Below are 13,971 nucleotides of genomic sequence, written 5' to 3' on the forward strand. Positions count from 1 at the left end.
ACACAGCACTGTGCAGACACAATAAACACAGGGAACTCAAGAATATGGCTGACAGCAAAAAGTCATAAAATAACAAGGAGTAGCAGTACAGAGTGTTCTGTGTACTCTTTACCCCATCTCCATTAATGTTCATATATCACAGAGTATGGTACATAAAACATATTCAAATCTGTACATTCTGTAACTAAATCAGAGGCCCTTTGGTTATCACTTTTGTTTTTTAAGAATTATTTTATTTATTTGAAAGACAGAGTTACAAAGAGAGGTAGAGCCAGAGAGAGAGAGAGAGGTCTTTCACTCCACTGGTTCAATCTCCAAATAACCTCAATGGCCAGAACTGAGCTGATTCGAAGCCAGGAGCCAAGAGTTTCTTCCGGGTCTCCCATATGGGTGCAGGGGCACAAAAAGTTGGGCCATCTTCTACTGCTTTTCCAGGCCATTTGCAGAGAGCTGGATCAGAAGTGGAGCAGCCAGGACTCAAACCAACACCCATATGGGATGCCGGCACTGCAGGCAGCGGCTGTAACCTGCTGTGCCACAGTAACAGCCCCCTCACTGTTTTTACCACTAACATCCTACTTCTGTTGCAGGATACAGCCCAGGCTACCACATTACATTTAGATTTTGTTTACTTTTTAATATCACTTATTTAACTGTGAGTTTATATAATTTCCTTTTTAGTAGCATCTATTTCACAACTATCTCAGGAAATTCCTTCAAACTGAGCAGTTAGTTTTCAGGTCCAACTTCATCCCATCATTGGGTTGACATATGTAGGTCAAGAAGGGCAGAACGTCTAGAGTTTCACACAGTTCAGCCTGCAGACAGATCACCAGAATCTCTGGAGGTGGACCCAACGCTTGTCAAAGATCCATGCGGGGTGGGCATTGGTGTAGCAATGAAGACACCACTGGTGACTGCATCCCGTATCAGAGTGCCTGGGTTTGAGCCCCAGCTCTGTCCCCAGTTCCAGCATCCTGCCCTGGGTGTCAGCAGATGACGGCTTTGGCACTTGGGTCCCTGCCACCCATATGGGAGACCCAGATAGAGTTCTAGGCTCCTGGCTTTTACCTGGCCCAGCCCTGTGTGTTGCAGGCATTTGGGGACTGAATTCGTGTATGGGAAATCTTTACTTCAATCTGTCTCTGTCTCTCTGCCTTTTAAATAAAATAAAGAAATAAATTTAAAAACCCATAGGTGGTTCTTCTGCTTAGCCATAGGCCAGAAGCTCTGAAGAGATGAAGACGTGAGGCCAAGGGCAGGTAAATGACTTGCCGGTGCCCACATGGCTGGGGCTCCATCAGCACCAAGTCCAAACCCTAACCCTGCTCTCTAGAATCCCTTGCTCACAGCACACTGTCTCACATGGGTAGAATGCGAAGGAAAAATGCACTAGGCCTGGAAATTTCGATTTTTCAGAATAAGCACAAATGATATTACTCTACTAGCTTAGCCACCCTGGGCCATAGATAACGGGGAAAAATTCGGATTAAGAATTCATGGTAGCTTTGTGAATATTCTAAAAAATACTGATCATATGCTTTAAAATGGGTAATTTTATCATAACTAAAATTTCAAGTGAGAGACACTCTACAAAATACAAATTCAGTTTTAGTTAAAAAGCCTTTACAAAACGACAGGTAGAAGAATGAGCTGCTGTTCTCTTGCACAGGTTGACAATAGTTAACAATGTTTTACTGAGAATTTCCAAAGAGGGGGAAGAGAGGACTCAATATTCTCACTACTAAGAGACGACAGATGTATGAGGTGACAGATATGCTCACTCTCTCCTCTGATGCCCACAAGATACATAAGATGACTAAAACGTCACCCTGTGTACAATTATCGTGTGTCAACTAGAAACAAAACACAACAAGAACCCAGGTCACCTGCTGGGTCTGACGGCCTCCCTACCTTTGAAGACATGATGTTCTTAACTTCCTCGTCCGCCGCGGAGTGTGTCCCGGCCAGGTCTGGGTTGCTGCTGCTCATCACCCGGGCCTGAAGCAGCTTTGAGCTCACGGCAGCAGCAGACGTGCGCCCATACGTGTGGTAGCGAGGGTCGGGCAGGGCAGGGGTTCCGCCTGCTCCCCACGAGGCAGAGGCATGCCAACAGAGAGGGGACCAGAGTCACTCACTGAGTTTAAGGAAAAGAAGAGAGAAAGGGCAGGTGGTGGGGGCAGGGGTGGGAGGAATTCTGCCAGATGAGGACTGTAAATCAGTGCTTCATTATCAAAAGCTTGGGTGGAGCAGGGAAGCAATGCGACAGGGGATACATAGGCAGTAGGGAGTGGTGAGGACTGGGGTGAATTACAGACACAGCCCAGGCAAGGGCTACTACTTGGCTCTAGCAGAGCACTGTGATGGAGAAACAGACCCCAGGGTTGTCAGAGCTTCTGATCCTTATGCAAAGCTGGAAAGGTGGATTTTTAAAATGTATCAGTATTTCCATGATGATGACTTTGCAATTCACAAAGGGAGGTCTTCTGAGATTTAAAAATCCACAGTCTGACAGTCTGTGAACCTCATGAGGACAAGCACACACCGTGTACTCAGAGGGCTGCCTTTCGCCTTGGACAGCTCTCCAAGGTGACTGTGTGTCCATGCGATACCAAGCGTTTTAAAAACTCAACTAGAGATGGCAGATTCACTTGAAGTGAGGCTTCACAGATGTAACCAAGTGCCACGTATATTTGGATAAGATATTTTGTGAATTCACTGATGCTATCTGTTAAATCATGCAGACCAGATTTTAGGGTTGGTTATTACCTTATATATAAATGATAATATATAAATATATAGGTAATATATAATATATAATAAATATAATAGTACATATAATACATATTGGTTATTACCTTATTTATAAATGGTAATATTTATAATATTTATATTATGTATAGCATATGCATTATAGATGTTAATATTTATATATATATTACCATTACCATTATATAAATGATCAAGATGAGTGGGAGTGTAGATTATTGTTATTCACAAATTTAGTTTGGGGGAAAAGAGCAAAGGGATTTTACTCATAACGGAAAGTTTAAGATCACCATGACCACTGCCATTGGCTCTCTATTACTTTCTTTATCATTATTATCCGGGAATCTCAGGCATCAGCTGGCATTTCTTCATCTTTTAAAAACAGATCCTCAACTGAATAATACATTAGCCGGTGAGGGGTCACCTAACGGCAAAGTAAGAGGACAAGGTGCTCAGAGCCTAGAAAGAGGGAAGGAGGAACAAAGAAAAATCTAGGGGAAGAAAACCTTTTGATTTCAGCCTTCATGTAAGATTTATATTATTCTGAAAAACAAAACTGAACCTTTTGCTTGGGATTACCCTACCGTGGGGTGGAGGAGGGCTGCACTACCTGTGCTGGGCAAGTCCCTGGGCAGCTCTGGGAGGCGGAAGACGTAGTGCACGTAGGAGGCCAGCAGGCAGTTCCGCCCATGCTGGTCCTTGCTGAGGTCCTTGCTGTTGTGCAGGCTGTTGGCGATGGCCACCACCGACTCAAAGGCAAACTGGGAGAAGTTGGCTGAGGAACCAGGAGACAAACGAAGGTCAGCTGGAACATTCTCCAGGACAGTGACGATGGGTCCTGACCACTGACCTACTCAGCCAGGGAAGTCAGGGTGATGGCCGGGACGGGGCGAGCTTCCGTCATGCCAGCTTGCTGGCTCTCACTGCTGCAGAGACTTCCCCACTCCCTCCTTGCAGCCTCCTCCTCCTGGCCCGGGACTGTTTCCCACGACAAACACCTGAGACTGTCCAGACGGCTTCCTTACCAAGCCCTGCGGGAAACGGGCCGCACAGGGGTGTCCGCACACTGACATTATTAGTTTCATGCAGGAGCCTGTCATAAATGCAGACTTCCAGGCCCCAGAACAGACAGGCTGAGTCAGAATCTGCATTGGAACAAAATCCCCAGGGAATTGGAGCATACGCTGTGCTTTGAAAGCCATGGTTACGGAGCACAGATTCTCATACAGATTCCCCTAAAAACGTGTGTGTTACACCAGTGGCCACCGTGTACGCAGACCAACTACCCATTCACTGCATCTATGTTGCTGTTCTGCTGCTCCAAGGCCTCCATGGTTTGGTTCTAATCTACTTATTCATCTGAGTTGTCTCATTGCTTTCAATTGTTCCATTTCCTTGTTGGACAAGAAAGCAAAAATATCTAAGAGTTAAAATAAACCCACCTGTTAGCAGGAATGGGATCTGAAAGACTGCTTGTCATCGTTTAATAAAGCTTACAGGAAAAAGTTGTAATATTAAGAATATTATGGGGAGTTAGTTTACCTGTTTTTTGTTTGTTTGTTTTGCTTTTGTTTTTTTTAAGCAGATGGAGTGGCTCAACAAAGTAGCATTGAACCAGGCTTCCCTTGAATTCACGTCATCAGAAAAAAGGAAGATCACATTCGGACTTCTAGAAAGTCATGTTTGCTTCCACCGCCTGCCCCTGCCTCCTCCCAGCTCCACAGGCTCCTACCTGTCTGGCCCGCGATGACCATGGGCTGCACGGACAGCTGGAAGAGCTTGTCCAGCACCAGGTGCAGGAAGAGCACGAGGGGCTCCAGGCGGGAGGAGTTCAGGCAGATGATGCTGAGCTTCAGCTCGTGCTCCAGCGCCGTCTCGCTGATCTTCTGGTCCAGCACGCGGATGGGGAAGGTCACCTGGCTCTCCAGGGAGTGGCAGAGGGTGAAGAACTTCTCCAGGTGGTTATCCTGGGAAGGGAGAAGGCGGGAGCCATGGGCTCTGATCCCATTAATGTTCACCTCTGGACCCACACATAATCTAACTGCTCTCGGAGGGGAACTTCTTACCCAGTATTTCAGAGCAGAAGGTCTAAGACACTAGTGCTTCAGACAAAGGTTCTGAACTTGTTTGTAGAATGTGGTGCACAGAATATGACGTCTCAATAATTAGTACCTAAACGGAGGCTCTGACACACCCTGCAAGCAGAGGTCTGCAAACTAGCTAAACACACTGCTGAAAATGCGGTCTTAGTATGTGCCTAACTCAAACAGAGGCAGGCAAACAGGAGAGTATGGAATTTCTCTCATAAAATCCTGGTCAAATGGCAGACTCAGAGGAAATAAGGTAACAGCAGATGAGTGTTTCCAATCAAGTCCACCCCCAAAGTGTCCAACCAAAGTTGGGTGCCGGGAATCCTTATTAAGGTGCTCAATGTTTTTACAGAGTCTTTCTATTTAAAGACATAACCTGAATAGCTTGCAAGTCTTCACAAAGAATTAAAGGTTAATTTTCATTTATCTGTGGATAAAGACTTTCATTGATCTGTCCTTAAGAGGTTTCTCCACTACACTTCCATCTTCATTACTAATCTGTGGGTCTGATTTGAGGTTGGCCTTGACGCTCCTTACCTGGGTGTGAACGGAAGAAACAGCTTGCACTTCAATATTAAACACTCCCTTATGTCCTTCAGACCACTTGATGGGAGGATTCTGTAAAGGAACTTTCTGTGTTAAAGGGAGAGACAAAAAAAAAAAAAAAAGATTAGTAATCGAATTCCCTTTTCTGATTACTAGCAAGCAATGCAAAGCAACCTGACTGTACAGGTCAGGGTTATAAAACATAAAACTCTCAGCCTTGGAGTCAGGAGTCCTGGGTTCAAGTTCAGTTCTGCACCAGCTTATCATTTTTATTAAACTCCCTAGGCCTTAGGTTTCTCATGCTGCAAAGACGGGGATGAACTGAGTGATGCATCTCTAAGCTCCCATCCAGCATTGATGACTCTTGACTCTAGGAAATGAAATAATGGCCAGTCATTTTCTAATTAATTAAGAATGTCAGGATGAAAGTGTAGAATATTTTATGAGACATAAAAATATATTCAAGTGCCCAAAATTACTTTCCCTTTTAAAAAGTGCTTCCCAAGTAACAATGTTGCTTGCCTCCTGATTTAATTACTCCCACTTATACCATTTATATATCCTATGACTCACTTATGCCACTTATATATATATCAATACCTTTGTGGGCCTTAGAGACAAATTCTTGTCTTAAATTCCTTCTGGAATTATATTCCTTTGGAGACACCATTTAAGGTTGAGTAAGGCGGGTGTGGCCTGGTTGTTGTGGCTCTTTCTTTTTACCGAAAGGAAGCACCGGTACTTGCAAGGGTGGCACATGTGCATGGGATAGCAATCTCTGGAACTACCTAGGGCAGAGGTACAGACTGGGTCCCAAGGTGGGCCCTAGCCCATGCACAAGTTCTGTTTGGCCTACTGAATGTCAGACACTTGTTTACATCAGTTGTCCCGCACAACTAATTTCTCACGAAAGCCTGCTTTGCTTTCAAGAAGTAGAAGATATGAAAGTTTATACCTCACATCCCAGCATGGCGCCAAAGCTGCCGAGCTGAGACTCTGGATGGCCTGGGCAATCCTGAGAACAGATTCCACCTGGAGTGTCCCTGAATTTACCTCCAGTGATAACAAACTACACTAACACAAATCTAGTGTGAGCCACATCTGTCATTTAAAAATGTCTAGTAGCCTCATGGAAAAAGGGAAAATGGAACACAGAAAAGTAACTGTAACCAAATATTTCATTCAGTCTAACATAGTCTAAAGATTATTGTTGCAACATGTAATCAAAACCAAGTTATTGTACATGCTTTTGCAATAAGTTTTGGGAATGTAATGCAAATTTTATAGCTAACAGCACATCTCCATTTGGATTTGCCACATTTCAGGTTCTCAATAGCCAAATGTGGCTAGTGGTCACTGTGCAAGTGTTAGACAGTGCAAATGTGAAGGATACTGGGAGAGGCAAAGGGTGGATCTATCAAGATAGCTTACTGCGTGTAGGAAAAAGGAACTAACAGTTACACAAGCATTGAGTGTGTGCTTGATGTACGTGATCTCATTTAGTCCACAGCAATCCTTTGGGCAGACGTGGGCTCTGTTTCATCTTGGAGACTCAGAAAGGGTGAGCAGCTCAGCCATGTTCACACAGCTACAGAGAGGCAGGATCTGCATTTCTGGATCCAGACCCCTCTATCTCCCAAACTCAGGTTTGTTCTGTGACCTTAAAGGTATCTAGGAGTTCTAGGAAACTAGAATGTGAAAAGCTGGTTTTGAGGGCTTGTGAGCTCAGATCACAGGAAGTAAGGGGGCTACCGGTCAACCCACTCAGGTTGACCCTTGGATGGCTCTGAGGAGAACAGAAAAGCAAAAGAGGCCGGCGTCGCGGCTCAATAGGCTAATCCTATGCCTGTGGCGCCGGCACACCGGGTTCTAGTCCTGGTCGGGGTGCCGGATTCTGTCCCGGTTGCCCCTCTTCCAGGCCAGCTCTCTGCTGTGGCCCAGGAGCGCAGTGGAGGATGGCCCAAGTGCTTGGGCCCTGCACCCCATGGGAGACCAGGAGAAGCACCTGGCTCCTGGCTTCAGATCAGCACGGTGCACTGGCCGCAGAGCGCTGGCCGCGGTGGCCATTGGTGGGTGAACTAATGGCAAAAGGAAAGACCTTTCTCTCTCTCTCTCTCTCACTGTCCGCTCTGCCTGTCAAAAAAAAAAAAAAAAAAAAAAGCAAAAGAGAGGAAGCAAGACCTTATGGATTAAAACAGTCTCATAGTATGGACCAACCAACAGCAAACTGTGGGTCTCATCTGGATCCTGATTCCAACAAACAAGATTTGTTTTGTTTTGTTTTAAAAGATTTTAATTAGAAATTTGATCACTGACTGGATCCTTAGGAATAACAATCAATTTTTAAGGTATGACAATAGTTCTGTGATTGTTTAATGAAGAGTCATATTTTTCAAAATAAATCTCTACTCTCTTTGAACATTTGCATTTATTTTCATTTTATTTGGCAGACAGAGATCTTCCATCTGCTGGTTGATTGCAACTGATGATGCACCAGCAGAGAGCTGGATGGGAAGTGGAGCAGCAGGGACTCAAAGCAGTTCCCATACGGGATACTGGTATTGTAGATGGTGGTTTAACACGCTGTGCCACAGTGCTGGCCCCTCTAGCTTACAGCTACTTAGCATTCTGATTTGGTTCCATCTAAACGAACGAGGTCTCACGGTTATATATTTCTCTCATGGTCTCAGAAGATGTGTCTCAGAGTGCGCTGACAGATGCCTGCAGCAGCCAACATAATGAACATCTCCTGTGCACGTAAGGGATGGGAGTAGGTTTGGGAAGGTGGTCCATGACCATGGCTGTACAAGAAACAGCTGACAGGTAGGCTGTGGTTACCTCAGCAGAATGCATGGAGTAGTTGGGTGGCAGCTTTTCCAAGGCAACTGGGAGACAGTAGGATCCAGTTTGAAGACGCTCATTTAAGAGAATTGGCAGCCACTGAAAACAGATGGTGTCAAGCATAAAGTGGGATTTATTATAGCATATCATTCTTTTCTTCCCCCAAAGAAATTTTATTTAAGGAATACAAATTTCGCAAGCAAAAAAAAAAAAAAAGTGATTCTTCCTACCATACCCCCCTTCCCACCCACACTCCTACCCCTTCTCCTTCTCCCTCTCCCATTCCCAGTCCCATTCTCCATTAAGATTCATTTTCAATTAACTTTATACACAGAAGACTGACTATGTATTATGTAAAGATTTCAACAATTTGCACACACACACATAAACTTGTTTGAGAACAAGTTTTATACTTAACTCTCATAACACAACTCATTGAGAACAGAGGTCCTGCATGGGAAGTTAGTGCACAATGACTTCTGTTGTTAATTTAACAATTAACCCTCTTATGTATGATGTCAATGATCACCCCAGGTTCTTGACATGAGCTGCCTAGGTTATGGAAGCCTTTTTTTTATTTGATAGGTAGAATTATAGAGAGAGAGAGAGAGAGAGAGAGAGAGAGACAGAGAGAAAGGTCTTCCTTATGTTGGTTCACTCCCCAAATGGCCACTATGGCTGGTGCTATGCTGATCTGAAGCCAAGAGCCAGGTGCCTCTTCCTGGTCTCCCATGCAAGTGAAGGGGCCCAAGCACCTGGGTCATCCTCTCACTGCCCTCCCAGGCCACAGCAGAGAGTTGGCCTGGAAGAGGAGCAACCAGGACTAGAACCGGCACCCATATGGGATGCCAGCACTGCAGGCGGAGGATTAACCAAGGAAGCCATGGTGCTGGCCCCTTTGGAAGCCTTTTGAATCCACAAACTCCATCGATATTTAGACAAGGCCATAAGCAAGGTGGAAGTTCTCTCCTTCCTTCAGAAAAAAGTACATCATTCTTTGATGGCCACTTCTTTCTGCTGGGGTCTCACTCTTAGAGATCCTTCACGTAGAACATTTTTTTGCCGCAATGTCTTGGCTTTCCATGCCTGAAATTCTCTCATGGGCTTTTCAGCCAGACCAGGATGCCTTAAGGGCTGGCTGCTTCTGAGGTTAGAGTACTACTTAAAATAATTGTCATTGTATGAGTCTGCTGTGTGGCCTGCTTTCCATATTGGAACATTCTTTCCTTTTTAATTCTATTATTATTACCAGACACTTGATCCTATTTATACAATCACTTTAATACTTAATCCTATCTATATGTTCACTTTAGCACTTAATATAATTACTTTAACACTTAAGATGACATTTTTACCACCCAGCTTAATTGGTTTTGGGGTCCCATGGCAAGTTTTTAAACTGTACCCTTAGAAGTAAGTCCAGGCCGGTGCCACGGCTCAATAGGCTAATCCTCTGCCTGTGGCACCGGCACACCGGGTTCTAGTCCCGGTTGGAGCATTGGATTCTGTCCCAGTTGCCCCTCTTCCAGGCCAGCTTTCTGCTGTGGCCCAGGAGTGCAGTGGAGGATGGCCCAAGTCCTTGGGCTCTGCACCTGCATGGGAGTCCAGGAGAAAGCACCTGGCTCCGGGCTTCGGATCAGCGTGGTGCGCTGGCTGCAGCGCACCAACCACAGCGGCCATTGGAGGGTGAACCAACAGTAAAGGAAGACCTTTCTATCTGTCTCTCTCTCTCACTGTCCACTCTGCCTGTCAAAAAAAAAAAAAAAAGTCCATAGTACTGTATGCAGAACTATACAGTTTAACAGTTATAAACTTCCTCCCTCTCTTATTCCCACCATTTTTTTTTACTGAGATCTATTTTCAATTGACTATATACACATATGATTAACTCTACGTTAAGTAAAGAGTTCAGTAAACATTATGAAGGAAAAAAAAAACGTGGTCCTCGACAGTCAAGACAAGGGCTGTTCAAGTCGTTGCTTCTTGAAGTGTCAATTTCACTTTTACAGATTTCCTCTATAAGTTCTCACAGATCAGGGAGAACATACGGTATTTGTCCATTTAGGACTGGCTTATTTCACTAAGAATGACGTTTTCCAGATCCATCCATTTTGTTGCAAATGACCATATTTCATTTTTCTAAAACAATTGTGTAGTTGTGTAGTATACCATAGCAGACACAGTATACATATCCCACAATTTCTTTATCCAATCCTCAGTTGATGGGCATTTAGGTTGATTTCATGTCTTAGCTATTGCGAACTGAGCTGCAATAAACATGGGTATCAGTTCAATTTTTTTGAATTTGCTGAGACTTGCTTTATGGCCTAGTATGTGGTCAATCCTAGAGAAGGTTACATATACTGCTGAGAAGAATGTATGTTCTGCATCTGTAGGATGGAAAGTTCTGTAGATATCTGTTAGGTCCATTTGGTCTATAGTGTCAATTAACTCTGCTGTTTCCTTGCTAATTTTCTGTCTGGTTGATCTGTCCATTGCTGAAAGTAAGCTACTGAAGTCCCCCATTACTATTGAATTGGATTCTATGTTGCCCTTTAGATCCCTTAACATTTCTTTTAAATAGCCAGGTGCCCTGTAATTCGGTGCATATATTAGGTGTTTATAATAGTTATATCTTCCTATTGAATTGATCCCTTAATCATTACATAGTGCCCTTCTTTGTCTCTTTTAACAGTTTTCATGTTAAAGTCTATTTTGTCTGATATTAGGACAATGTTGATATTATTTTCTGATATTATTTGTCTAATATTATGGCTACACTAGCTCCTTTTTGGTTTCTGTTGGCATGGAATATCTTTTTCCATCCTTTCACTTTCAGTCTTCATGCATCTTGGTTGGTGTTTCTTGTAGGCAGCAAATAGATTGGTTTTGCTTTTTAATCCATTTTTAATCCATTTAGCCAGGGTGTGTCTTTTAACTGGAAAGTTGAAGTCATTTACATTTAGGTGACTATTGACAACTAACGACTTTGCCCTGCCATTTTTCCAAAAATATTTCTATTTTTTATTTTTAAGTTCCTTTGTACTTTTACTGGGAGATTTTCTGCCTTCACATTCTTTCATAGTGATGATCATGTTTCTGTGTTTCTGTGTGCAGCACATCCTTACGCACAGCTAGATAGGTGGTAACAAATTCTTTCTGTTTGTTATGGAGAGTTTTTATTTCACCTTCATTTATAAATGAGACTTTTGCAGGGTATAGTATTCTGGGTTGACGGTTTTTTCCTCTCAAGACTTTGAGTATATCTTGCCATTCTCTCCTAGCCTGAAGGGCTTCTGATGAGAAGTCTGCTGTGTCTAATTGGAGATCCTCTGAATGTAATCTGGTGTTTCTCTCCTGCACATTTTAAAATCTTTTCTTTATGCTGTACTGTGGTGAGTTTGATTATAATGTGTCTTGGTGAAGATCTTTTCTGGTCATGTCTATTTGGAGTTTTGTGTGCTTCCTGTACTTGGATGTCCCTGTATTTCTCCAAACCTGGGAAGTTTTCAGGTATTATTTAATTAAAAAGGCCTTCTAGTCCTTTATCTCTTTTCACACCTTCAGGAACTCCTAGAACCCATATGTTGGGTCGTTTGATGGTATCCTGTTGATTACCAACAGTGTTTTTCAGTTTTCTAATTTCTTCTTCTTGTGTTTGGTTTGACTGTGCTTTGTCTTCTAAGTCAGAAATTCTTTCTTCTGCTTCACTGATTCTGTTGTTAAGGCTTTCCACCACATTTTTTATTTGTTCTACTGAATTCTTCATTTCCAAGATTTCATTTTCATTTCTCTTTAAGATCTCAATTTCGTGGGAGAAATTTTCTTTCATGTCATGTACAGATTTCATTAGTTTGTGCATTTTCTTCTGATTACTTCTGTTTAATCTTATGATCAATTTTTTGAATTCCATTTCTGGCATTTCTTCAATTTCATCTTCTTCACAATCTAGTATTGAAGTGTTGTGTTCTTTTGGGGTGTCATGTTGTCTTCCTTATTCTTGTTTCTTGAATTGGTGCACTTTTTACTCAGCATTTGTGGAGAAACTCATTGGTTTCTTCTTTGTTTGCTGTGGTGGCTTTTATCTTTGTACTATGCCTCTGCAGATCAGTTGAGTGTCTGCTTTCAGGGTATTCCCTAGAGCAGTGTGGTGGATATGGCCAGGGAGCTCTGTTCAGTTCTCCAGGGTGAAGGGTGTGTCTAAGGTGACACACCCATGTTTGGCGCTATAAATCTTTTTTTTTTTTGAGGTAGGTTTACTATGCTCAGCTGAACTTCTCTCTTCAAAGGAGACCAGTGCCTACGTGCTAGCCCCAGTGGCTATAATATTTGTCTGCTCTTCCCAAAGGACTACACAAAGGATCTGTGCAGTCCTCAGTGTAAGCTCAGATTTCCCAGCAATGTCCCACACCAGGTAATCAGGGAGCCTTGTGCATGTGGAGCCTCTCACAGTGACTGCCCAAAGTTCCAGTCACACCTTGGAGCCCTCCCACACAGCCTCAGTTTTTTCACAGTCCTGGCACACAAGCCTCCCACACTCATAACCACCCAGCCCCCTGTAAGTTCTCCCTACAGACTCAGGAGTTTCCACTCAGCTGGTTGCTGGGTGTGGATACAAGCTGGTACAGCTGTTATGTATGTCCAAAATGGCGCCTGCTGTCTATCAGCTTGTTATAGGATGCTGTTGCAGGGTGATCAGGGAGAGAGAAACGTGTCCCTACTCCTTTTTTTTTTTTTTCTCCTCTAGTTTGGCAAGTACACTACCCCCCACAGGGCTCCAAGCCAAATTCCTCTAGGGTCTTCCAGCAGCTCTATCACCAGTGGCTTGGGCTGCTACAGTCTGGTCTTAACTCACTCTCCAATGCTGGTGTAGAGGCTTTCAGCTGCTGGGGTCCTGAGTTGTGGGCATCCACACCCTCCACATAAGTCCATTGTGTCCCTCTAATTTGCATAGTTTCCTCTGCCATTTTCTCCCCAACTCTTCTCTCTCCACTTTTGAAAACTACCTTCTCCTAGACTACAGCAGTAAGCTCCCTCTCTACTCTGCCATCTTAACCCCCTCCTAGCATATCATTCTGAAAATTTATCTAGCTCACAACAATCAAATGCAACTAAACAATGATTAGATATTGACCAGAGCTCTTTTTGGCAGTAATCTCTGTCCAGACCTTCGCATTTTAAATGTCTTGAAAGCTCCTGAGATGGTAATATCAATGATTTACTGATTTTAGAACGATAGTGGTTGCATTTCTCTTTAGAGCTCATGTTTGTGTGTGTCTTCACAGAGCAACCTCAGTGTTAACTTCACTACTTATATTTTTATTTGTTCATGTATCATTTTTATTTGAAAAATAGAGAGACAGAAAAGTCTTCTATCTGCTGGTCCACACTCCCCAAATGCCTGTGACAGCCAGGGTTGGGCTAGGCTGAAGCCAGAGCCTAGATTTCAATCTGGGTCTCCCATGTGTGTGGCAGGGACCCACATGAGAAGGAAGCTGGCTTGGAAGTGCAGAAGCCAGGACTTGGACCAGGCACACTAAGATATAACATCGGTGTCTCAAATTGTGAGATGTAAGTGCTGCACCAAATTCCCCACTCCCTTATATTTTTTAAAGAAATTATTGTTCTCCATTAAGGAAGAAAGACCTAGTTCTACACATAAAACACATACTAAATTTGGAAATAATGGGCATTGCAGATTTTGCTTTTATAAAAAATGAATATT

General features: G+C 43.4%; 1 protein-coding gene across 2 annotated transcripts in view; it reads right to left on the reverse strand.

Moving 5' to 3' along the window:
• The window catches only part of DOCK8 (dedicator of cytokinesis 8), a 255,396-nt gene that overhangs the window by 85,087 nt on the left and 156,338 nt on the right, over window positions 1-13,971 (reverse strand). For both annotated transcript variants that reach the window (XM_062208372.1, XM_062208373.1), the window contains exons 18-22: window positions 8,244-8,345; window positions 5,397-5,492; window positions 4,502-4,736; window positions 3,380-3,544; window positions 1,915-2,084 (exon numbers count right to left, since the gene is read on the reverse strand). In XM_062208372.1, the coding sequence (XP_062064356.1) occupies window positions 1,915-2,084; window positions 3,380-3,544; window positions 4,502-4,736; window positions 5,397-5,492; window positions 8,244-8,345 (768 nt within the window). The remainder of the gene's footprint in view (window positions 1-1,914; window positions 2,085-3,379; window positions 3,545-4,501; window positions 4,737-5,396; window positions 5,493-8,243; window positions 8,346-13,971) is intronic.

The sequence above is a fragment of the Lepus europaeus genome, chromosome 12, assembly GCF_033115175.1.
Source record: "Lepus europaeus isolate LE1 chromosome 12, mLepTim1.pri, whole genome shotgun sequence".
Taxonomy (NCBI): Eukaryota; Metazoa; Chordata; class Mammalia; order Lagomorpha; family Leporidae; genus Lepus; species Lepus europaeus.